This window comes from Anas platyrhynchos, chromosome 3 (genome assembly GCF_047663525.1).
Source record: "Anas platyrhynchos isolate ZD024472 breed Pekin duck chromosome 3, IASCAAS_PekinDuck_T2T, whole genome shotgun sequence".
NCBI lineage: Eukaryota > Metazoa > Chordata > Aves > Anseriformes > Anatidae > Anas > Anas platyrhynchos.
In genome coordinates this window covers 18823949-18850708 of record NC_092589.1, presented here as the reverse complement: position 1 = coordinate 18850708, position 26760 = coordinate 18823949, and the positions used below count along the sequence as shown (strand labels likewise).

The 26760-nt window shown below is 40.1% G+C and overlaps 2 protein-coding genes across 13 annotated transcripts in view; one reads left to right on the top strand and one right to left on the bottom strand.

The window, feature by feature from the left end:
• The window catches only part of CLIP4 (CAP-Gly domain containing linker protein family member 4), a 52358-nt gene that overhangs the window by 19638 nt on the left and 5960 nt on the right, over positions 1-26760 (bottom strand). For 5 of the 12 annotated variants that reach the window (XM_072035473.1, XM_072035472.1, XM_072035469.1 and 2 more), the window contains 7 exons: positions 9545-9582; positions 7260-7321; positions 6514-6660; positions 4185-4324; positions 3216-3309; positions 2219-2380; positions 419-537 (listed from right to left, as the gene is read on the bottom strand). In XM_072035473.1, the coding sequence (XP_071891574.1) occupies positions 419-537; positions 2219-2380; positions 3216-3309; positions 4185-4324; positions 6514-6646 (648 nt within the window). In that variant the 5' untranslated portion in view covers positions 6647-6660; positions 7260-7321; positions 9545-9582. Of the gene's footprint in view, positions 1-418; positions 538-2218; positions 2381-3215; positions 3310-4184; positions 4325-6513; positions 6661-7259; positions 7322-8645; positions 8665-8962; positions 9038-9544; positions 9583-9847; positions 9869-10451; positions 10556-26760 lie in introns of those variants that run through there. The other 7 variants (XM_027453631.3, XM_072035476.1, XM_072035475.1 and 4 more) reach the window with 5 other exon arrangements.
• PCARE (photoreceptor cilium actin regulator) lies at positions 10676-23430 on the top strand. The gene is made up of 2 exons (XM_021267202.4): positions 10676-18477; positions 20794-23430. The coding sequence occupies exons 1-2, from the start codon at positions 14711-14713 to the stop codon at positions 20921-20923; spliced, it is 3897 nt and encodes a 1298-aa protein (XP_021122877.4). The 5' UTR covers positions 10676-14710; the 3' UTR covers positions 20924-23430.

Below are 26760 nucleotides of genomic sequence, written 5' to 3'. Positions count from 1 at the left end.
TTACTCATGCTAAGACTAAGTTTACTACTGAGCAATATACTGAATTGCTGGAGGTCACATACTGTACGCCTGTATTTCTGAAAAGATCCACCTGTCATGACAACTGTTGCAAAATACACAGGCATTTTAACAAATGAAAATTGATGCATCAAAACAGAACATCTTGAACACTATTTGAACTAATGAACCACATCAAGACTTAAAAACACAAAATTCAACACAGAAGTATGACAAAGCATAGAAAGTCATCCACTACAAGTTTGGAGTAATTTTTCAAAGTCACTATCACTCCACATGATACATTTTTAGCTAACCAAAACCCATATGTGCCATACTATTTTTTCCAGATATTTTTTCCCCAGATAATCAAATCATTTAATTCTTAGCCTTTTGACTTATATACAACCTAACACCTTACCCTAAAGGCAGGATTTGCTCCATGTTCCAGTAAACACTTGACAGCTCCCGTACATAGGTTAAATGCAGCAATATGTAAAGCTGTTCCAAAATCAAAATCACTGCAGGTTGCATCTACATCTGCAATTAAATATCATGTGAGATATGCAAGTCTGTTAACTGAATATTTCACTTTACAGATTACTTGAGAGAACATTATTTTTTTTAATGAAAGTACATTAATTTTTGTAATTTATATCAACATTTATACAGAAACACAGTTAGCTATGTGCTAAATGTGTATGAGAAGTGATTCTACAAAGAATGTTAACCTTATTTGCATATGTTTTTTCAGACCATGATCAAATCTGGAAGATGAGCAGTTACTTTATTTTTTGATACCGCTATTTGAGATACCCAATGCACTGAGCTAAGACTAACAAGTAACTTTAGGTTTGAATATAAATTAATGTTTCATTGATATTTATATTTTACTGTTTATAGACTTTAAACTTTAAAATGAGATGCAACTTCAACCAGTTGTTTTCCTTTATGAACAGGTAGTGGGACAAGGGAAAACTGACTATACCTCTGCCTTACACAAATTTTATTAGTGATGGCCAAGAATTACATAAAAACTACTGATTTTTATAATTCCTGTGTTTCCAAAGAATGGTGCTCAAAAGGGTCCTGCACTGACATTTTGGAAAATACAGTACCGCATTTGACTAGAAGAGGGTTATCATGATGCACATTTCCATTAATTGTTCCCAGCGTATCTTTTAATCAGCTGTGAAGTTAGACTTTGGCACCTCTCCTAAACTATACAAGAGATGTCAATTTGAGTCAATTAAGAATATAACCATTTATTTAAAATGCCAACTGATCTCACACAGAATCCAAAAGCCAGGAAGGATTTAACAATAATATTCCAGTTTGAAATACTGGTGAAGGATGTAAAACTTTCCACCTCAGGGCTGTACAAGTCTTCTAGCATTCTCCAGTTACAGTCTCTATCCCACTAACCCTTTCCACAAATTGATAAATAAAATTTATCTCAATTGTATCAACATTCTAATATGTTTATACTGAATTAATATTTTAGGGCACAAAATATAACAGACATATAGATCATGAATATGTATATGCACATCGACTTTATACATAGAGGTTGACCAACTTTAAAAAGATGAAAGATACCAAATTTTAAGTTTTGCAATTGATTATTGGAGCCCTATTTTTTTTAATCTTTTTAAAAATACATATTTATTTATGTCAAACACTAAAGTAAAACAGTTCCTTAACAGACCTTTCAGATAGCACATATGTGAAGAAAAATCAGTATGTCAAAGCTGCTTCAGCCCCTAGTCTGTCACGTGCTGTTGCCAAATCTCCACTTCTCCTTTACCATTCTCCCAGTATTTCAAACACACTTCTCAATGATTAAGGCACTTAAAAACACTGAGAATTTGCCAGAATAGTTACATCTTTGGTCTTGTGCATATATTCTCTTATTCCTCAAACAAGAACTTAGAATTAAGCTAGCTGCATTCAGTTCTGTTAGATACTTCCCTACCATTTTGTACAAAGCTCAAGCTTATGAACTTTAAAACACAGCAATGTGTTCTGTGCATTAAACCACACACAAAAAAATAGGTTAAGAGAAAACACACCAACAAAATTGACTAGAAGAATAAGAAATTAGAAATTCTTAATGTAAAATGGGTAAGCAAACCCTACACTTAAAGACCACTACACATCAGCTTAGGATCAACAAAGGAACAAAATACTGACAACTATATGAAATAACAGTAATACCTACCTTTTGGCTTTGCGTTTTTCAAAATAACACTAATAAGTTCTGGAACATCAAAGTAAGCAGCATAATGCAAGGCATTCATATTTGTCCAGCGGCTGCGTAAACTGCTATCGGCACCCAGATCAATAAGCTGTGTTGCAAATTTTACAGCAGTTTCAACATCACCTGCAAGGCAATTTTTTTTAAAACATGCATTAGAGATTTATTTACAGGACCTCAAAAAATATGCATATGCTTATGTGTAACAAAAGGTACATCAAGCTCTTAAACCTTACAGAGGAGCAACTACTATTAGATGCCCTTCTTTTTAGTATTAGAATGCAAAAGTCTTTGCCTGTTATGATAAAAGAGCCAAAATCTCTGCTACATTATGTAACACAACCTGCTTATCTCCAACATAAAGAACAGCAATCTGATTGGAAGAGGAAAAAATAAGTTCCACAATGATAAGGTTTATGTTAAGAGATCTTCCACCACCAGGAAAGCTAGCCTCTGCCAGATCTTGCTATGAAACTTTTAACTCCAAGGAGAACTGGGTTCAGGGGCAACAAATACAACTGGGGAGTTCAGAGTTAAAAGAGCTCTTATTTCCAGTAGTTATGACCATCATAATGTAAACAAAGAAAGATTACTGTTTTCTTCTGACATGATCAGGGTGAAAGCAAAAAGAAAAACAAAAACAGCCAGTCACTTAAATGTTCTAGTTTTATTGACCTAAGAAGACTGTGAATACCTTAGTTCACAGTTTGCACCTCAGTTTGAAACAGCCTTTGCTGTTATTAAATGTATGTGTAAATTAGTACTATTCTTTGAAATACCTCTACCACTAACTGCCACAGCAATAATCCCATATTTCAATACATCCCTTTCTCACAGCCACTAAAAGCCAAAACTAAGCACTAAAAAAGTCTACTTCAAGAAAACCTTCTGTAATACTCAGTGGAAGTAGCCCTCTTAATTAAATATGCTTTTGCATTTGCAATGATGTTTTTTTACTCACCAATACCATGAGCCCCTGATTTACAAGTGTAATGCAAAAGAGTCATATCAGTCAGTCCATCTCTGTCATTCACATTGCAACCTCTTTTAATGATCTGAGAGACAAGAGGAAAAGAAGCGAATTTTAGCTGTACCGTAACTTACTAAATACTGTAATTCATTTTAATGGCTAGTAGCAAAGAAGCTTCCTAGAATACAATGTAAATGCTGAACTGAGGAACATGCACAAATGAAATAAATCTGAACAATCCGAAATTCAGCATTATCTGAACATGATTAAACTTCACTATTTACAAATTTTAACCTGTAATTTTTCTTCCTTATATTATTACTTCTAACATACTTTTTGCATGCTGAAAAGTTAACGGCTTTACTGAACAATAGGAAAACTGTATCATTTGAAAAGTCTCTCCCACAGTTCTTTGGTCTCTCAACGTTTTTTATTTATTTACACAAAGCCCCCAGTTATATTATGGTAAGAAGAAACTTTAACATACTTCCTCTCCTGTCTAGAAAAGCCTATAATCCAGAACAAAAATAAGAATGTAGGATAAAATAAGAAACGAGGTGTCCTATGAACGCAACCGATTACAAAGTCCCAAAAAGATTTCAGATCCTATCTCATCTTGGGCCTTGGAAGCATTGCACTTGGTCAGGCTTCACTGTAACTTCATTTATCAGTTTTACATTACTGTTAAATAGGAAACTGAAGCACCAAGGTGAAGGGCCTCTGAAAAATAACCATTTTGAGAAGAAATATTTAATTTCTACCACCTACCAAATGTGCTGAAATTCCTTCTTCCAAATTAAAACTGAAGGTATGTGGAATACAAGGCACTGCTTGGTAATCATTTGTGACCTACAAAACCTGTACCTGTATTTATGATTATTTCTGCTTTTGAATCAACTGTTTTAATTGATGTTACCATAATATTTCTTTAATGCTGTAAGCATTCAAGGATTTCCTCACCTCGTTCCCAATAACATCAATATTCTGCTGGACCTGTGGAACCCACTGTCTTAAGATAGCAAACAACTCAGGAATTGATGTTTTGGGGTTGAAAAGTATTTCTTGACATGCTGCATCATTGGGATCAAAGAAGGAAAACTCTGTTAAAAAAAAAAAAAGGAATAATTACGTACAACTGTAAGGTTTAACATGCTCTAAGAATGCATCTATTTTTGCAGTCACAGATGCAAAGAATGCAAGAGATTTGCTCCACTAATAATCACGCTGCAAAGTGAGAATATGATAAATACAAAAAGCGTTCCTTAATGTCTGTACTATTTATACTAAGGTCTTGCTTGTACTTCAGAAAAAGCTTTGAACCAGGAACCAATGCAATGGTACTGCAAAGGCTGATGTTAAGTTTAGACAAGGACCTACAGAGATGGGCAATGAGTAGGCTAATAACAGCTTACCCTTATTTCTTCAAGCTAGGCAAACACTGAAGATTCTAAAATGTTCCCAAGCACAGACAAGCCTCTTGATCTCTCAGCTGAGCAAAGAAACATGTACATGATTTTTCCATATGCTATAAAACATCTTTTCCTTCTTCTTCCATCATAATTGGCATAAAACATACCAAAACATGCACAAATCAGGAATGTATTCTGCGGCCTCCATAATTTCCACATCACAAATGCATCAGTTGCATCTGGTGGCAGATGCAGGTAACAAACATCTTCCAAAATTAAGCCACCAAACCAAAACAGCTTTTGAGGCTGGGTACCTGTAGAACAACTGGTTTTACTATCAAAGTCTGAGGCAAAGAAGGCATTAAGTACCTCAGCCTTTTCCTCATCCTATGTTTTCCCCCAACATCCAATAAAGGATGGAGATTTTTAGTCCTCCTTTTTTTGCTAACATAATTATCGAAGTATTTTTATTGTCTTTAATGGCAGCAGCCAGATTAAGTTCTGGTTGAGCTTTGGCCCTTCTAATTTTAATTTTCTCCCCACATAGCACCACATCTCTGTTGTTCTCCTAAGTGGCCTGCCCCTTCTTCCAGAGATCATATAATCCTTCCCCCCCACACACACACACCAACTTCTATCCAAAGCTCTCTGTTCAGCCAGGCCAGTCTTCTTCCCAGTCAGCTCATTTTTTAGAACATGGGGATGGCCTGCTCCTGCTCCTTTGCCCTTCACGACTCCTCCTTAAGGGATTCTGTAAACCAGTCTCCTAAACAGGACAAAATCTGCCCTCTTGGTTGCTCTCTGTTAACCCTTCTCCTTACTTTTCCAAGAATCAAAAACTCCATTACTTCATGATCACTAAGGCCAAGACGGCCTCCAACCACAAGTCCTTTCTCTGTTCACAAGCAAAAGCTCCAGCAGGGCACCTTCCCTAGCTGGGTCACTCACCAGCTGTGTCAGGAAGTTACCTTCCACACACTCTGGGAATCTCCTAGACTGCTTCCTCTCTGCTCTACTGCATTTCCAGCAGACATTCGTAAATTGAAATCCCCCACAAGAAAAAGGGCTATTGATAATATCATATATCATACGAAACTTAATTTATCATATGAAACTTAAATGTCCAGCCTGCACTAACTCATCAAATGTGTCTCAAGAACGCCAAGCCTGCAAAGACAGAACATTACTTTACGCATGTTTATTTTTCCTGAGAACAACTGATTGCAGGAAAAATAGAGCAGGAAAAAATAATTTTAAGGTGTATAGATACTGTTTCAAAGATATTATAATTGTAGCTACTTATGAAGATCCTTTAGCCACAGAGACATTTTAATATATTATATAACCAGTTTTAAAAATTATTATAATTCATACATGTGAAGACAAATCAACATTATTTCAAAAGACAATCACCTAGTTGCTAGTTCTCTGTTAAAACATGTTCCATGGTCCTTACCACTGCAAACAACTACGCTTCCAACAAAAATATTCCCCTACAGTTTAGTTCAAATACTGAAATCACACTGAGAAAGTGTAACACTACAGATTTTAAATGTGATGTAAATGCTTAACTACATTAAAATTTGAATTGCAATTTTGCATCTTAATATCCAGCTCTCTGCTTACAAACATCTAATCATGTGTACAGAAGAAACAATTAAAATGAAAAGACATTATAATTAAAAATGTATGCAATAAGAAAATTGGGGAAAGAGTGGGCCTTCATCTTTCAGTTTTCTTTAAAAGAATAGAGAATCCACTTAATAAGCAGTAAGCTTTTTGTTAAAAGAGGGCATAAAGAGTTGGTAGTTTTTCTTACCATTTATTTTTCAAACTTACTCTCTGCTCACCACAAAATCATTTTCTATTAACGTACATACCACAGTCTGAAGGCATTGGTGCAGCAGCAACAGAAAAAGTAACAGATGTTTCAGAGTTTGGGAATAAAAAACAACGTCTTTCAGTGAGAGAATCTCCTTCTAAGGAACGTTCTGGAAGATCTTCTACAGTCATCTTCTAGAAAGCCACTTTAGTAGGAGGGAAAAATGAATGAATAGCCTTGTTAGAAATACTCTGGATTAGTTCTATAATTGTAAAATATAATGTATGAGATTAAAATCTTTCCTTTTGCAAACAAATTATTACGACTATCACATCCTCGCAAACCAATAAAATTAACAAATTTATAAAAGCTAGTAGAGTATGGTGCCAAGGATACCCAACTTCTAGACTGGACATTGTCAAACTCTGATGTTATTAAGGGAAAACATGAAATTTCTCCCAGTTTTTCCACTTGGATAGTGATGAAAAGAATGATGCTGTAACTAGCAGCTGCACAGTAATAATGAATGGATTAGTTTGTTTTACAGCTTTATGAAAAGGTGAGGCATCAAGTACCTTTCCTCATACTCAGCATGCGTCTTTCTCTCCTTAAACCTGAGCAAGAACATGCTACCAGCTACTGCTTTCTCCTCTCTTCAGATTCTCGTGACTTCAATCTTCCCACATAAAGCTACAGACAATTCATTACTGAGTGATTCACTCCTGGACTCATGATTCCCTGTCATCTCCTTTCCCAGCTTCTCCCCTCTGTGTTTTAAAATAGCTTTTAAAACAGCATACTTACCACAGTGTTGTAGCCCCCACCCTGGTGTTGTTTCCAGTCAACTTTTCAAGCCTTGCAGCAACCTAGGAAAGAGAAGAAAAATAAAACAGCCACAAAGAATTCTAGTGACATTTTCTAACAACCAGGACAAGTCAAATTTTAGTTACAGCCTGCATGCTAAGATAAGAGAAAAGCTGGCTACCACTTGTAACTTAGGCAAATTCACAAATAAATTGGAAAAAAATAAGCTATTCTTGAGAGAAAAACAAAGACTAACAGAGGCTACATCTCACAGATGAAAAACTGAATCTTGAGTCTTCATGACTAAGTAGAGTAAAAATATCACTTCCAATAAACAAACCTAAAATTTTCATTCTGGAGAATACTATAGTCCTCTTAAATTCAGGAATTTGTTTAAAAGCTTTGTCTGATAGAAAGGATTCATTAAGCTTCAAGGCATGTTTATTTTTATTACACTTAACCTACACGACTGAAAAAAGTAATTTTTTTTATTTGTTTTAAGACTTACTTTGTTTTTTCTGTCTTACACACAGCAATTTACGTGAATGAATTTATTCTAATATTTCCTCCAAATAGATTTGCCACTTTATTTGGGAACCTTGCACAATTTTCATTCAAATATAAAAAGCATTTTAGAAATAGGTTGCAGATGCTAACCTTGATAAATAAAAATAAATCCCTCTTCTCTTCCATATCTTGTACAGTTCACCCTGTCATCAACTTGGAAGAGGTATCCAGATGAAAAACTACAATTTTTCTCCAACTAACTCATTTCCTCAAATTTGTACAGCTGTACAAATCCATGTGCTCACACAAAGGAAAGATCAAGGAAGAGGACACTAGGAACAGGCAGGACTATTTCTTCCCGTTCTTAATGCGTTATCAAATTGCATTGGCTTAAGCATCCTTAGATTCAACAAAGCCAAAAGTATCACTAGTTATTTCAACTGTTATTTTTATCCAGTAAGGAAAAGTTAGACTTTACGTTTTGAATGTCATTTAAAAACATCCCAAACACAAGAAAGTCATTGCTGTCAGTACTATGGACTCTTAAGATTTCTCTTAAAATACAAGTGACTAATTTAATCTCTCCTAGGAAGCAGTGAAATGAGTTTGCTACAATGTGATATTTGTTCAGAGGCTGCGGACAAATCAAAGCAAAACAGTTTTATGAAACAGAAAGTCTCCCCACATCAGTTTTTCATGGGGAGCACATCAGACACTCTCACAAAGCGCACAAGTAATATGCATGTGTATAGAAGACAGTTGAACCTGTTAAATCAGAAAGAAAGAAAAAAACACACAAGAAATGATTTATATCCTTTTTGCACAGTGCTGTTCAGTACAACAGTGAAGAAAAAGAAACACCGTGAAAAGTAGTCAGACCTGATGGAGCAGATCATTACAGGAAGAGGCGAGATTTGTAACATGTGATTACAAAAGCTGCTGAAACTAGAGATCAGAAGAGACAATTGCAAATTAATAGAGAAAATACAGATGTTTATTGCACACAGACTGAACAAAGTAAAATCTGTGCTTTTTCAAGTATCCAAGTCATTGTTTACTTTGAAGGAACACATAAGACAAAGTGTCAAGGCAAAAAAATTCAATATACAACAGAGCAAAGTAAACCAGACAGGAAAACAACCCATGTTGTTGGGCAGATGACATGAAGACCCAAGCGCCATGATGAATACACCCACCTACACCATTAAGCAAGGCATCAAACGTTTACACCAGTGCCGATACCCTCCGACGTAAGCGTGTGCATCCTTATGCCACGCGGTTTTCATTTGGATCTAGAAATATATTACCATTTTATGACACAATACCGAACCATATAACTTCAAGGAAGCACCCATGACTACCCCCAGAGACTGCTAGCTTAAGTACGTGCACATCACAACTGGTTAGTGTGATACATACACACACCAACACCTGGAAAGGCAAAAGGAAAGCAAAAGTTTGAAAACAATTTCAAAGAAATGGAAAAGCCAAAAAGACTTGGTCCTCAAAATAACTTCTATTCTGAAGAAAAACACAATGTTGAGGTATTAATAATATCCAAGACAGACTGACTCAGATGGGAAGTCCCTAAATGCAACATCTTCAAGAAAAGCAACAATGTTTCTATAGAAGGGGTAACATTAGTAAGATCAGAAGTTCAGAGAGACAGTAGGAAATGGTTAGATAAATAAAATGAGAAAACAAGTCTTCCTTTTCATAGCTTTGACGAGCTATGCTACTATTAATTGCAGTTCAGCCCAAAAGAAAATACCACTTACTATTTGCCAGTCATATGTTGTTGTAACCCAAGTGCAACCTGAAAACAGGGAAATATCATTAGAAAAAAATTAAGAAAACTTGATGATCAGATGTACATGCTTTTATGTTGGCAAGATTGAAGAGCAAGGACAAGCTTTTCAATGCCCACACATTACATAAAACATGCATGGTTTATTTAAAAAGAAAAAAAAAGTTTTATTAACACAGGATCCAGATTTTTTGTGTACTCCAGACAATTTGCAACCTTATGTTACGGTACTAGTAGAAAGTTCCTGTGCAACTACTATAAAATACTGCCGTACTTCAAGAGATGCAATGGGATGGCGCTAGGACTTCGGCAGCAGGACTTGTCACACGTAGGATGCTGTTTTTGGCAATGACCACATCTAAAGGACTACTTAGGGGTCCAAAAATTTAAAAGCTAGAAGAATAGCTAGCTCCAGAGAACAAGGCTCTTGTACAAACACTAACTAACCAATCTTTAAAATTTACGTTATGGGCGAAAGATGCGTGAATATAGACACACTCAAGGCCGTTTTTTACAGATTGGTGCATGGGGGGGGATATCTTGCAACGCAGCACGTCGAGGAGCCGAAAGTTTGAAGCAGCTCTGCTGTCGGAGCTGTCACGACAGAGGCAAGGCGCTGGGGGGAGGCCGCGCAATCGCCGCCTCACGGAGCTGTCCGCGCGGCGCCCCCTCAGCAGCTCGGGCCCCGCCGGCGTGAGGGGCAGCGGCGGGCGAAGCACCGCGAGCTGCCGGACCCCGGGGTGCGAGCAACGACCCCCAAAGCCCCCCCGGTCCGTTAAACGGCCCCCACCGGGCAGCGCGGCGAGGCGAGCGGCAGCCCCGCGCCCTCCCAACGGCCCCCAACGGTCCCAACGGCCCCGCTCCCCGACCCCCCGTACCTGCAGCCGGCTGCGCGGCCTCCCCCGCCCGCACCTCAGGCCCTCGGCCTACCGGCGGCCGGCGCCGCCCCCCCGCGGCTCAGCCCCGCCCCGCCGGGCAGGCGCTGCGCGGTGATGGCGGCGCCTGACGGGGCCGGGCTGAGGGGAGGTTGCCGGGTCCCCGCCTGAGGCGCGGCACAGGGCGGGGAGGTTCAGGGGGTGGCAGGGAGCGTGTGGCGGGCTGAGGGTCGGGCTGCACTCAGAAATGGCCCGCAGCAGGGCAGGGGGAGCTTGCTAGCACCGTCCGGGGCAACACCGACGCCATCCCGACCAAGAGCTGCTTAAATGATCATTGAAGGTGTCAAGCCTTCGTGAAATTGAAACTTGCTTTTCTTTGAGCTGCTCCAGAAGCACAAGCCTGCTGCCACTGGTGAGAGCTGATGTGAGTGAGCTATGAAAAATGAGCTGTTTTAATTAAAAATCTAAAGCACAGCACCGTGTGAGCCTTTACAAAGGTGATTAATTTGATCCCAAACAAAACCATGAACTGTTACATAAAAAAATGAACCTGCTTTATTTATTTCAGAAGAAAAGACCTCTTTAAAGTTGTCACTTAAGCTCTTCATAATCTCTCAGTGAGCAGAAACTCAGTTTTCCTCAGAAGTCAAACACAAATACAAACCCTAATTTTTTAAGACCTGATGTGAGCATTTATGCACATTTCCCTTTTAAATACTGCAAACTTGCAAAGGATAGCAGTCCTACCTTGTCTTTTTTTCTTGCTTCCATAGTTTTTAAGCTTACATTACTTGTTTCATGCTGAAACCTCACAGAGTTTCTATCAATCAATTCTCCCATCATCCAGCCCTAAAATCCATCCCGTGGTTTACCACGCTGACAACATCTCTGGAGCCTGTCCACCACACATGTCCATCAAGGTTCAGGTCTCATTCTTGCCTTTGGTAGGACCTGCACAGTTCTACTAGTCCCCTTCCCACTTTCAGACTAGTCTGTTTTTTATCATCCAGTGCACCAGACATTTCTGGCAGGCTTTAAGAATATTTAATCTCTTCCCTTCAAGAGTACTCTGTGACCGGGCAGCTTGCTTAAAATGAAAATACTGCCAAATTTAACAGTAGGAAGAAAATATATGAAAGGAAGAACAAAAGCCTTTTATACAATTACTTGCTTCTTCTCTAGGCTCTGTTCCTCAAACACAGTTTTGTGTTCATCAGGGACACTTGTAAAATTGTTCAATTCAGCAAGTTCACAGATAACAACGTAGGCTCAAACATGACAAATGTTTTCCTTTTGATAAGAGTTCTGTAAACAGTAGCATTGTAAACCAAAATATGATTTCATAAACAACATATGACAATCCATCTCATTCCCTTACTCTCAAAATATTTGCTTGTCATTCTCCTATCAATATTCTCTTCTACCACTGTTTTTATGTGACTTACTTATATTACATATATAACATATGCCTTGTTAAAACATTTTTTCTAGGACCCAGGATCTCTATTCAAGAATAAATAATAATGAACTGAACATAAATTAACATTTACTAATGTTAATATCAATTGTGAAATAATAAATACATAAGAATCATAAACCAGCGTCTTATGTTTTTTGACCCATGTATATATTGCCAGCAGATGTTAATACATGAGCTGAAAATAACTAGGGAGAAAAAAAAAATGGGAGGGTGGCATGACACTAAAATCAAAGGAAAAAGTGAAGAAAAAGACCTTTCCAAAAACAATCCACATGAGGCTAATCCCCAGCAGAGATGATGGAACTGTTGGAATTGCTTTTCAAATAAAAATCATTAGAGTACTTTATACAACAAATACTCAGCAAGCTATGTAAAGAGGTCTCTCAACTCACTGGAAGAGATACACTAAAGCTACGTGATTGATCTGTTGTATTTTCCTTGACTTACTGTGGAGGGCTACAACATTCTGACCTTTAGGATCACTAGGATGAAGCAGCTGCCTACACCTGCAGTGTTTCTTCCCTCTGAACACATTAGATATGTGCCTAAAAGGGAATGCTGTGGAGATCTGGGACTACTGTGTACAAGCCACATCATGCTGGGATGCAGAAGCAGCTGGAGCATGAGCTGCATGACTTGCAAGAAGCAGAGTCAAGAAGTAATTACCTGATGCTTTCCAGAAAAGCTTAGAGGGCAATGACTGTGACATCACATGCATTAAGTACAATTTATGTGTTCCAGAAAAAATACTGTAGAGAAAGCAGGTAGGGTTTTAAAAATTTTATTGGGAGTCACTGGCATGCCTTCTCCCTTGTAAATCAAGGTAAGTTTGCTGCTCATGTTGAGCAGAACAAATGAAAACTGCAAGGCTACAGAGAATAATGACTTGCCATGAAGACATTCTGCTACCACAGTCCAGCATCAACAAATGAATCATGTAAGCAGCTCATTCATAAGTCTGAAAACATTTTATAGGCTTGGCAGCATAAAAAGATTTTGGGGAATTGGATGAGATACCTGCAATCACGCAGAAATCACATTGCTAGAAAAAGTAGTAGGCTTCTTTCCAGTGTTAAGATAGCCACTGTTTTCTGTAACCTTTTCTGACACTGAGAAACAGATACCTTCAGTAGAAAAGCTACATCTGGAAAATAAAAGATGAACCCATCCAATCTGACTAAAGAAGAGGGAACTTGGTGGCATTTGCTATTGTCATCCTCATCCACACACTGCCCTTCATAAATAAATACTTGGAAAATACAAATATCTTCTGCTTCATCACAACATTCCATTTCCTGCTTTGAGTTCTTTAATTTCTCTTTCAGACTGGGATTATTCTGCGGTTTGTTTTCCCAAGTAAGAGAAACAGCAAGTGATAATGGTAACAAAAGTAATGAAAGGAATAATTCTTTCATGGCTGTAGAAGTGGTTTGAAGAACTTTTTGGTTTTGTTTTTTTATAAGTGAGTCTATACTTATTCTTTTTTAAACCTTTTTTTCTTAGAGTTTTAACACTTGAAGTCTTGCCATCAAGAGAACTATGCCCTGGCAGATGACAATGAAATAAAGGCAAGCAAGTCACTTTTCTGACTGCAAAGAACATGTTAACACTTTATCCCAAGAAACTCAGAGGAAGGAAAACCCTTTATTAGAGATGAGTTAGAGATTTGTTATCTTATAGGAAACCGGATGATTTTTTGTGGCCCTAACCCATATTTTTGAAAGTCTAAAGTCGTCCATTCAGCCTGTGATTTGACTTCTTTCCCAAATTAAGACAGATGAACTGAACACTGAGCACTGTGGAAAGTTCAACTAACAGCATTTACAATGACAAGAGTAGTTTTTTTGTTTGTTTGTTTGTTTAGTACTGAAATTCTACAGTTTAGATGCACTAGATGTAGACGCTCTCTTAACCACATATGCAAAACTTATTCTTGAAAGTTCAGCTTTCAAGTTGGGAAGTTATCTGAAGAGAAAAATACCTTCCAATAATTATCACGTGACCGAGAAAAAAATCAAAATAATCTTTGGAAATTGTAGAAGGACTTAGAAGTAAACAGCTTGTCACTTGAAAGTAGGGGGAAAATATTGAAGACCATCAAGGCAGAAGCACAACAAGTATCTCTAACCCATTTGATTCCATGTCTTACATTCTCCAGCTGGTACATACTCCATCAAGATCACCTTTTCCTTGGTTAAGCAGTATTGAGTGGTATTCGCACACCTGTTCAAGTAGCTCCCCTTCAAAAAGGGCTTCAAAATATAGTCTCTCTCTTTAGATCTCTACATTCAATTACATGTTATGGTTTTGCAACAAGGGAAAAAAGGAGGGGCAGGTACCAAGTCCTCTTGCCTCCCAATATAGCACAGAAAAAAATCTTCAACATGGGTGCTGACTGGCTGGTGCCTGCTTACCCTAATGAGCTTAAAGTCTTATTTGTAGTGGACATCTGTCAATACAGAAGTGAGGCATTCAAGTCCTCTTAATCCATTAGCTCTAAATCCAGCAGAGCTTTCACACTCCTTTTTTGAATCAAAGAAGAAAACCTGAGCGGAAACATACAATGGAACAGCACAGCTTCAAGACCAGATCCTGGGCAGTAAGCACGTGAAATTTCAAGGCAAACAACAAAGACAGACAACAAAACTGGGATTGTGATGGAAAACTTGTGAGGAAAAGGACAGTCTGCAGTTCAGGATGAGACAGTGAGTTTAATTCTTTGTTTTATTTTCCTAGTTCTTCTGGATTTTTAATCAGAAATACAGTCAAAGACAGAGAAAGGATGGGGTGCACACCATCTCACAGCGAGATCGTTAATACTCTTGCAAGAAATGGTTTTAAGGCTTTGAATAAACCCAAAGGTGTTTTGCGTATTGATCCAGCAGATAAAGGAATCCCACTGCTAGTTAAAGGTTCATCTTGCTACAATATTGATGAATTCCACCAATACAAAATTCAGAGGAACAGCTCCCTGAGCGAAACTGAGGAGAAACTGTCCGAGCAGGACAAAAGTGATTATTTGCAGTTTTCCTCCAAATCGCATTCAGATCCTCACATTTCCAGGGAAGACAACATAACTGAGAGGAAAGCCACAGGGGCTGAAGTTATGTCCAAATTGATTGAGTCTCAAAAACACATCATTGAGGCTGTGCAGATCAGAAAGCAAAGCTCTTGTGAATCAGAAGCATCAGCTTCCATTTGTGATGACAAGAATGAAAGCAATGCAAAGCAAATCCTAAAGAAAGGAAGGAAGCCAAAAAATCATAAATTAGCTAAGCAAGGTCGGCCTAGCAAAACTAAAAAAAAGTCAATTTTGTCCCCATGCGAGATAGAGAAAAAGGTAGATTTCCCAGAACTGCTTGTTAAGGCTCATCAGAATGCATATGCCTACTTAAATCCAAACCTCTCCAAGTATGAAGCTATACTTCATATGGCCAACCAGGCTGCCCAAACTCAGCTTTTCCTACAACAGATGGTAAGCTTCCTCATGCTTCGCTTTGATGAAATCAACCAGCTCTTGGAAGAAATTGCTAATGATGGGGAAAATCTTCTCAAAGACGTGGGTAGATATCTGGCATGGCCATCAGGAAAAGATGATTTGAAGGAGCACCCTGATCTTCTGCAACAACTACTTCAGTACACAATCAATAAAATGCAGTTAGTGAGTGGAACACTGGCCTCTGTCACCTCCGATGCCCTGCAGGAAACCTGCAGCTACCTGCAGTCTGCTGCAAGCAACTTGGAAGGAAAACTGAAAGCAAAGCAAAGCTATGATGAGCGCCTCTTTCGGGCGGTAAGGCTGCTTGAAGCCTCAACCATGGGAAGCTCGCAGTCCCATGGTGATGACAGGACTCTCTGTTCTGAGGATAGTGGCATTGGCGTGGACAGTGAGTCCCTCAAAGACTTCAGTCCTTTCAGCCAGCTTGGAGCACAAGCAAGCTGTGAGTCCTGTGCACGTGGCCTTCTGTCCCAAAACCACACCAGAACAATGGAGCACATGCATAGTGGGACAATGTCACCAGGCACAGCCACATCCCATGGCTGTGCACTTGAATGGCATTTTAAAGATACATTTTATTCATCTGTATGGAGCAGAGAAGAAACTTCTTGTCAGGGTGGAGTACCAGGAGGTACTTCCACTGCTGCAAAATATGCAAGCCTGAGCAAAAGGCACTCCAGTAACTCCTTCCAGTCTGATTCTACTCAGGAAGGCGAACATTTTGAATCAACAGATTTTCCTTCAGATGATGATGAAGAGAGCACCCTGGGGGAGGATGATGACAATACAAGTTTATCGGAAATGGGTAAGGATGCCCTGCCAAAGAGGCCCCAGTCTTCACCTGCAGTCACCGATAACACACAAAGACAGTCGTCCACCAAAAGGACAGAGAATGTGGAGACAGAGGAAATCATTCTGAAGATGAAAGATGCCATCAGTGAAAAAATCAAGTTTGTCCCAGCTAAATCTGGGCGTAAAGAATGGGTGGAGGATGAGAGCGGAACAGCAGTCCTAACAGCAAGGCCCAGTACAGCAATGGGAAGGCAGAAGGCCTCTGGGAAACAGCGACGGTCCAGATCAACGGAGTCCCTCAGAAGCCAGGCAGAGGACCCAACCCTCCTAGAGCTTCAGAGAACTCAAAAGGAGCTCAACAAGAGGCTAGAAATGTTTTATGGAAAGGTGGATACAGATAACAACCAAGAGCCTCGGAAACCTAGATCAACACGTCACTTGCAGGACAAGCAAATTACATCTAGGTCCTCTAGCAAACTTAAGGCATGCCTCTCAAAAAATTTCAGCATCCTGCCTAACCAGGATAAAGTCCCTTTGTACATGGTTGATCAAAATCCTGCCAGTCAGCTGGATGAAAAGAGATGCAAGAAGCCTGTCAGAGATACTGTGCCAGCCCAGGAGACATCGGGGAGCAAAGATGACAAGACTTCTGGAGCACAAACTCTCAGTGGCAGCAGTTGTGCCCCCCGCCAATCTGTCAAAAAGCTCATTGAAACGTTCAGTCCGACAGACGATCTTGAAAAAGCCACACCTTTAAGACCTTTAGGGCCAATTAAGTGCATCAGAAAATTTGGACTTCCAGTCATCCCACCCACCATTCCATTTCAGAGAGGGTTGGTGCCTTTAAATATTAAGCATCGTATTTCACCAGTAGAAGACACAAGCCTTTCAAACACCAATGGAGCTTGTTCTAACTTTTCAAATGCCTTTCCTCCTATACCAGCTGCAGAATTAAGCAAGGACACAAAGGAAGAACCTGAGGTAGACACTGAGAACCTGCCACCACCACCCCCTGAAATGCTAATGGACACTTCTTTTGAATTCTCTGAGCCTGAAGAAACAGCAAGAATAGGAGAAAACTCTTTGGAAGATGCCAAAAAGCCTGCCAAAACAGAATCTCATGCTACTAAGAGAGCACAAGTTTCCCCAAAAATGAAAGCCTCCCTCCAGTCCATTGACTTATTACCAAGTAAAAACATCAGCCCCAGCGCAGTTGCTAACAAAGTTCCAAGGAGTAGCGGACCCAAGGATGAGAAACTGCAGATATACTCTCTGGAGCTGAACCCTACCAACACACACATCCCTAGCCAGGAGGAGATATTAGCAACCCAGAGAAAAGAAGCTGCAGATTTGTACAAGCAAACACATAAAATTATTCCTCTTCAAAATCCCAGTGGAGTTTCAAAACCACATGACAATAGCTCAGAGAGCAAAGAGCCCAGTCCACCTGCTACTTCAGTGCCATATCAGAAGCATGGTTCTCCCGACTCACTGAGGAGAAATGAAAAAGGTTCATCGTTCAACAGGAGGGTGTCCCCAGCAAGAACTCCCCCTTCTTCTCCACCAACTGAGAAGCAGCTTTTCAGCCCTCCGGTACACCACAGACGTGCTCTGCAGGCTTTTAACAGCCAGCAGCTGAGCTCACCCACGATGCAGAGGAAACCCAGTCCCCCTACCAGCCCCAGGGCACCCAGCCCACCCCGAGGGCCCAGCCCACCCCTACAGAAGAAGCTGCCTTCTCCACCAGCCCAGCGGAAACTGCTCAGCCCTCCTGCAGAGCACAAGCAAAGTTCGCCAACACCACACCGGCTGCCAGGCTCCCCAGTCTACCGCCGAGAAGCAAGCCCCACTCCATTCCTCACTGCCTCGTCCCCACCAACCTCTCCATCCTGCTCCTACAAGGGATCAAAAGCTGGTCTGGATGCTGGGGCTGAGTACCAGCCTGCCTCCTCCAAGAAGGGCAGCAATGTACGTTCAATATTTTGCCCAGCCACTTCTTCCTTATTTGAAGCAAGACCTCCACCAGCACCCAGCAAACCCACAGTGGAAGTCACCAAACAGACTGAAGCTTCACCACCTTCCCAAAAGAGCAGTCTGCTACTTCAGCAGCCTGCAGACCGAACCAGAAAGCTGTCTCTGAGCGCTGCCAACCCTCAGCCGTTTGTGAGGAGAAGTTTCTCTGACCGCAGACCTGGGGTTCGGTTTTATCTTCCAGCTCCCGTAACAGCTGGCAGCGAACCCGCTCTTAACCAAGCAAGGTAAGAATCTTTCTACTTTACGTCAAGAAGCAGATGTATTGCACTGTGTTGGCTTTCTAAACTAGTAATGGGAATTTATTGCTATTAAGAAATACCCCATAAAAGTGCCCTGTTCCTGCACAGAACAGATGGCTGGAGAAAGATAACATCATCTTGCCCCAGATTTCAGTTAACTTCCCACAGCTTGCTCAAGCTTTACAATTCATCTAGAGAAAATTCAGTAGCATGCTATTGAACTTCCTTTATTTGTATGGGGGCTAAGGATGTCCACTTTCAATTCTTGAAAGATATGAAATAGCCTTCAGGTTATAAATATATTCAAATAACTATGAGAAGATAGGCCAGGGTGTCTTTCCTAACATCAGCCTCTAAGCAAGTCAACAATTCAATCTGTGTTAAAATATTTCAGATCAGCTGGCAAGAATGATGGACAGATAATGGCATGGATCTGTATGGACATTATAGCTTCAAACTTGGAGCTTGTCATGTCAGCTTTCAGATGCTAATTTCGAGTCTAGTGCACCATACTCTGAGTTTATTGGATGGTTTATTAATCATGCAAGGCTTCCTCTGCTTTGCAATTCATTCAGCTAACAGGAAATTTTCAAAGTATCTCCCTAGATGTTATATTCCTAAAACTCCTCATTCTGGCAGTATTTACATCTGGTCTCAAATTCGCAAGCTATTCCCACCCGTTAGTCTCTTTTCCTTCATTCCTTTTCTTGCTCTTCCTCTCCTCTCCAAGTTTAAGCCTCCGTGTCTGTTATTTGTGTGTGTGTTATTAGCATCTTCAAGTGCTAGTTGGGAGGAGTGGGGGGAGGAAGACACAGGCAAACCTGCAATAGCGTCAGACTTCATAGTAAAAGAGTTTGGTAATCAATGAGTTAGCTACTTTCTCCCATGCTTCTGCAAACTCTGGGATATATGCCTCCATTTTTTCCATGCCCAGTTAAACCATCCATTTTCTGAGAAAAGATTACTAAATACAATCTTCCAGGAGCTTGTAAAAGTAACATGTTCCAGTAAGTCATCAGGCAGCAGAATTCCCTTTCCCCCACCCCATTTTAGCAGCAACACCAAAAGAACAAGCAACTTCCATCTCATTTTGGTAGCTAGCACTGCCAGGCATTAAATGCCATTGTTATGTGCAAATTTGCATCGCCTGCATACTCACTGCTCCCCTAGAAGGCAAGAAGTGCTCCTTTCCCGAGTACATCTGCTGCCCATCCTATGCTGTGTGGACTATCAGGACTTAAAACATCACTGGCCTTAGCTAGAGCTGGAGCTACAGCTTTTGTATTTGGACAAGAGTTTCAATTTAAGGTTTCCATTTCTAAGTTCAACAACTAATTGAACAAATCATTTGGACAGCCTATGTTTGTTAGTTACTGAACTAATTTTGCTGTTTTCTAAGCTTGGTCGTTTGACAGCAGTCAACAGTTACTGGCATATTATCAGGGCATAGCATGAGAAATTATTCTGCTTATAGAAACCCTGTGAATCTGTAATAGGATTTCTGTGTGTGCAGTTTAACTGAAAATAATATTTAATTGAGGCTGCTAATCTTCCAAGAGGTAGAGCAGAGATAAAAGATTAAATGCTATTGCCATTAAGATATTGTTCAAGAAGGCAAGGGATTTGGTTAATTGAATCAGCCCAAAGCAAGAAGTCAAAGTGAGACCTCCTATGCTCAGGGGGCATTTGAATCTGGATTAGAGTTTCATGACTAGTCACGTATCACAAATATCTTCATCCAGCAGCACAAATCATGGAAGTCCTAGTTACCAGAACAGGAATTTAACGGCTTGTCTATAATCAAAAGATAATTCAGTTTAGCATGGTTTCTGTGTATCAGTTCTCCTGTCTGCAATGTGGCAGATTTATACCACCAGAACACATATCCTATTGTCATGTTGGCATACTCAAATGTCACTGTAAAAATACTAAGTGGATGCATAACAGAGTTAAGACCTTTACTCCAGCAGAGTCTGGATTTGGAATAAGACTTTTCACTCAAATCTGTCCCCATCCACAAGTGAACTCAGATTTGTACTGATCCCCCATTAAACATTTTAAATATTTTCTTCCCAAGAGAGATTTGTGAAGGGAGAGTACAGAGTATCTGGCATTACAGAAGAGGGAACATGGGTAAAAACATCTTGATGGTGTATCAAGAAAGACCATGTACGCAGGAGACACCGAGTTACCTAGTACTTTGCAGGATTTGTGCTTCATGGGTTAATGTGGTCTAATCATCATTGTTTTAAAAAGTCACCATTCGTAAGCTTCTTAACTTCACTATCTTCCCTTCTGCAGTGCGGAGGAGAGCCCTGGAAAAGCAGGCGACTGCTGGAGCAACCCTTGTGCCCCTGAAATCAAGGAGTCCAACAGATCCACTTCCCACCCTGAGCTCTACATCGTGGGCCAGGGGCTGCAGAGGGACTGACAGCAGAAACATTTGGGCAGGCGGAAGCACAAGCAAGGCCAGAGGCTCTGGAGGGAGGAAGCAGCTTTACCCAAACCTCTAAAACACAACTTATCCAGAAGGAAGCAATATGATGGCATTACATCTGAAAACACAAACTGCTCCCAACAGTCTGAGGAAATACCAGTAGCCAGCTGCTTCTCCTTTTGATTGCATTTTAGGTTTAATTTGAAGTTTTACAATTAGCAACAGATACACTTTCCAGTTCTGCAAGTCTGAGGCAAATTGATTCCATGAAGGTAGGACCTGAAGCCAAGTCCTTTGTTTCACCATTTAGCTAAAGGAGTTTAAAAACTTTTAGAAATGATCATTATTTGACATGTCATTTATTCAGGAGACATCACAGCTTTGGTTGTGTAAAAAAGTGACTGATGTGACCTTTCCCTGGGTAAAATCCCAGACCAATTGTACTCTATTGCAATAATACAAGTGGCTTCAGCAAAGCCACAACTTCACACTAGGTATTTATGAGTATGGAGGGAAAGAAAAATGTCAAAAACAAGTTAAAACAAAAAATAACCCTTTTTTTTTAAAGGGGTTTTATTAGGGATATTATTACCTCAAAAAGGCTTTGATCTTCTAAAACACCTTTGATTATCATGTAATCTCATCATCTTTGGTTCCAAAGATACAAGGCTTAATCCTGATTAGAGTAGTTTTGTAAGAGCCCAATCAAACAGCATTATAAATCCGGAGGCAGCTAAGGACATTTTGAGAGAAAGAAACCTCTCCTCTAGCACAGAGAATCCTGTTTTCCCAGGAAGACATTTATATTCTTTCTGATTTATGCAGTTTGAAGGGATTTATTGTAATTTCTAGACAGATTCTTGCTAATGAAAACACAAGGTACTGAAAATTGGTTAATCCTAGGCTGTTACAGCACACATTAAAATAGTTTCAGAATTTACTGGATCTTGCTCACAGAAATAGTTTATCATCAGACTTAAGATGCAACTTTTTAATTATTTTAATTTGACATGTTTTCATATGCAACTTTAGTATAGAACAAGATCCAGAAAAAGAGCTATTTCTAGTTGTGTTCTGATGGGAATAGTTATAGTTTTTCCCCACAGTCTTCATGATGACAGCACTTCATCTTCACACAGATTTTTTAACCCTTCCTGCCCATGATCAGGGAACTGAGGCTTGCCTTATGCTGTACAAGGGACCCCTTTGGATACTGAACTCCTGAGTTTTATTATATTGCCTTAATCACAACCGTCCTTCTTCAATAAGCTCAGTGCCATTTTATGCCACACACACAAGGAAATCTTAATTATGATATTTACAGTGAGGTATTGAATATAAAGAAGTAAATTGCAGCAGATAGGTGCTTTGGATCACTGGGGGGTTGCAAGCTTGAGGTGACAAAATAGCCATACCCATAGCATACAGACAGATTTCAACAGATCCACCTTGTAATCACGTAGACAGCTTCACCATCACCTGTTAAATAGGGAAGTCACCAAGAGATATGTTAAAGATCATCAGCAACGCAAGGTGCAAGCCAGTCTTCCCACTCATCAGAAATGGAGTCCTATCCAATCTGCATTAAAAATACAAATACATTTCGTATGCATTTTGGGTTTTTCTGTTCTGCTGGCAGTAACCACCCAGAATAGCAATAAACAAGAAACACAACAACAGAAAAACAGCACTTAGCATGCCTAAATATAGCTTTGAAGATGAAAATGCAGGAGTGGGAGGACAGCTTCTCTTCAGTTAGTACAATCGTTTTTCTCTCTTTGTGGGTAAATGGTGAAATTTCTCAGCATCCATGATGGATGCTGAGAAGTAACTGAGAAGTATTTACATCCCTAAGCACCAAATTCTTCTACAGTGTAAGAGCTATATCAGCACACAGAAAAACACTTCAGCAATCAAGCTGGAAACTTGCTCACATGTGCTGGCTGGACATGAAGTCAGCCAAAGCAACTTTCCCTGAAAGACAGGCTGCCCTGAAGACGCCTCACATCAGCCAGCATCCTAGTACAGCATCTCTCCCAGCTTTGACTAAGGGCCATGTCATCAGGACACTCATCAAAAAATCAATCACCTATCCCACCTAAACACTGCAGTTGCTGAAAAATTCTAATGCTGCCCTAAGGATGTTGCAGCAAACTTAGCATTATATTCAAGAAACAGAGTTTCCTTCAGTAGTAATCTACAAGAATGCGTCATGAACTCATGACCACATATAGCTAAGAGATTCTCTTCAGTACAGTTAATTTACAGGAGGACTCTTGCAAAATTCTTCAATTTGTATTGCAAGCATATGGTTAAGCACAACTAATGTAGGAAATCACAGTTTAGCTGTTCACTTTGAATTATTTTTTTTCTAATTTTTTTTTGGACATTTCCATTTTTCATGAATCCAACATTTCTGGAATACTGTTGTTTTTAAGACCATACTCAACTTCAAGAATTATTTTTCACTGATGTAAATAAACCAGAGTTTTTATACACAAGTTGTATTTGATCTCCCTTAAATTCTGTCTGCAGCTACCTTACATCTTAGACCAAAGTTATATTATTGATTCCTTACTTACTGCACTAACTAATGCCCTCTCCTTTATAAAAAAAGTCCATTTGCTCCCTTCCTCCCCACCTCAGTAAAAGCTTGTCTTGTTTTGTGTTTTACTGAGACATCAATTAAATTAAGTTGTGGCATAAAAATACATATTTGCTTAATGGAAACACAAAATCCAGCCTGGACACTGACAGACCAAAACAGACATCAGCTGTGCTTCCACCTTCACTTATTCTGAAGTAAGGTTGAGCTACCTGGCAATTTTGTGCTCTGTTCACAGCTGCTATGTACAAACGCAGCTACCTTGAGCATGGAGTAGTGGTTTCATCCTAGGGGTTAAAGCCAGAGCACACATTGTGCTTCGGAGTCTTATTGCAGAAGGGCTGAGCACGCTGTGAAGCCGTATCAGTTTTCCAGCCAGGGATTCATAGCTGCAAAACCAGCAACTAAGAGTTCAGTGCTACACTTTATCTGCAGACCTTTAACAAGCTGGCAGTTGCCCTTGCTTCCATTGGCACTGCTCAAACCTGAAACCTTTACGGGAGATGCCATTTCATGCTCTCAGTATCTGAGGGTGACCCAAAAGCACTACGCTGACTCCAATTACTTTATTTGACTTCAAGAAATACACCATATATTAGCAACATAATTGAGAATACTATGCATTTTATCAATAAAAACAACATATTGCAGTGTCTTCTCTGCCACACTTCTTAACATCCAAAGCATTTTACAATCATTTATGGAGTTCTATTATTAAGAAAGATATTCTGAGAATTATGCCCTTCGCTATAGGAACGAAAGAAATCACAACACAGAGAGAAAGTAATTTGTTCTTACTGTCATGTCTCATCACTACCTGAAATAGTGGACTATCTGCATTATCTGAAAATCTGGTGCAAAGATCCCAAGTCTGCATTTCTCCCCACTATCCCTTTTGGATGAATAATGAAAATACTAATGATAAAAAACAGATGTACTGATACAGCTGGAAAATACTCAGTACCATGGTACTGCTTGGGATCTTTGCACCAGATTTTCAGATAATACAATATACAGTTGTGAAGATACTGTAAGTATCTTTCACAGCAAGAGCAAAATCTCCATTTGAAGTTCGTACCTGCAACATGCATCTATACATGCTGCAGTCATGATGGCACTAAGTTTATCCGATGTGGAAGGATTAACAAATTGTTAATCTAGAATAATTTATTTTCAGATGTTGGCAGCTTCTTAGTGATGAGACATGACAGTAAATATTAAGCAGGGAAAGACGATCATGACCGAAGACCACATTATCCCTCTGATCCCATTTCCACACACCTCATGTATGCCTGCTGTTGGGAGGAATGGGTTAAAAGTGGAAGATCGGTGAGGAGGATGGGGTGAGAACTGGAGATTGGTAAGGATGACTGTAAATACACTCAAGTGACCTCAGAGCTGGGAACAGCTAACGCCTGGAGAGTCTTAATGTAGGAAAACACATGTATCTTACTGATTGCTTTTTTATTTCTGCATGCTTGAGGAGTACAGCATCTGAGTATAGATAACATAGGTATTTGGTAGATTTGGAGGTGCCCTATTGGACATGCTTGAGATACCTTCCTTAGTACAGAGAAGATCAAAGCACAATGATGATAAAAGCATGGTGGTAAACCACACCTGTACAAACCCTTGGAAAACAGGTGTAAACAGAAGGTCAGCAATCCTCTAGCACAGACTGAGCTTGGCAGTGCCTGCATCCACACTTGTGTGCCTCTGCCTGGGTGTTGCTTCAGGGATCCCCCAGTTCGCAAGGTAACAAAAATGAATATACTCTGCATTTCCTGCTTCCTGCTCATGCTGACTCACACATTTGGCATAGTCAGCAGGATCTAGAAACAGCCATGCCATGGCTAGCAAAAAAACTGGGAATTGGGAAGGCCACAACAGTGACTCCCTGCAGTCTGGGATGGCTCAGTACTGAGTGCTGGGCCACCTCGGTCCCTTTATTATCTACATTAGCACCATCAGAAGTATGGCCCGAAATAGATGACAAAGCAGTGGCTACCCCTCAGATGACTGAGACAGCTATGCATGAATTGCCATGGAAAGCAGCATCAAAGTATTCTCACAAGCTAGGGGAGATTGGGATTGCTATTAGCTACCAGTCGTAGAGCTCTTGACCATGAAGTTGTATCATTACAGAGTAAAATGAGGGAGTTAGAAGGAGAAGACAGAATATTACAAGACACAAAGGTGATTGTGCAAGAAATAATTGCTACTCATAGCAGGGCTGTGTAAGGCACTATAGAGTAGCTGATGGTGTGTATTACTAACAAAAGTGCAGATATACAGAAAGTGAGGTTTCAGTTTCCCGAGTTTGTGCTCTTACAGAGTCCTGTCTCCAAGGCTGAGTTTGAGCCAGATTTAGAAGGTAGGAAGATGGTAGGAGCACTACACCTCATACAAATAAGGGAGCAGCAGGAGCATGCAGAAGGAGGTTGAGTGATGAATGGATTGAGAGCAGGACAGCAGCTCTGAAGATAAGGACTTGGGGGTGTTGGTTGATGAGGAGCTCAACACGAGCCAGCAATGTGTGCTTGTAGACCAGAAAGCCAATTGTATCCTGGGCTGCAACAAAAAAGAGGGTGATTCTCCTCATTTCTCTCTCATGAGACTCTACTGCATTAAGCTTTGGGATACCCAATAAAAGAAGGACATGGATCTATTAGAGCAAGTCCACTGGAGGGCCACAAGGATACTAAGAAGGCTGGAACACCCAGTATGAAGATTAGGCTTAGAAATTTGGGGTTGTTCAGCCTGGAGAAGAGAAAGCTCTGGAGAGACCTTAGAGCAGCCTTCAAGTACCTAAAGGTACTTTTCTGATGCTGCCCAGAGAAGCTATGGATGCACCATCCCTGGAGGTTTTCAAGGCCAGGTTAGATAAGGCTTCGAACAACCTGGTCTAGTGGGAGGTGTCCCTGCCCATGGCAGGGGTTTGGAATTAGATGGTATTTAAGGTCCCATCCAACCCAAACAATTCTATGGTTCTAACATTTATTAATGGGTGGAAAAGGTTTAGTAAACCCTACATGCTCAATTACAGAATATCAGGAATCTTGAAGGGCAGGATATCACTTGTACCTACACTATATCAACAGTTGTGTGCAGCAGTTCTCACAACATACGCAGATCTTGCCGAAATAGTGTAGTGTCTCAGAAAATGGTGTACAATGAAAGAAGGTAGTAGTTTAGTGTGGCTCATGAGTATGGCTCATGCATTAAT

What these genes read in the sequence shown, in the direction of transcription:
- PCARE (XM_021267202.4), top strand. Translation starts at nt 14,711, where the DNA reads ATGGGGTGCACACCATCTCACAGCGAGATCGTTAATACTCTTGCAAGA. An exon ending in CCCGCTCTTAACCAAGCAAG is followed by an intron (nt 18,478 to 20,793) that starts GTAAGAATCTTT and finishes TCCCTTCTGCAG; the next exon opens with TGCGGAGGAGAGCCCTGGAA.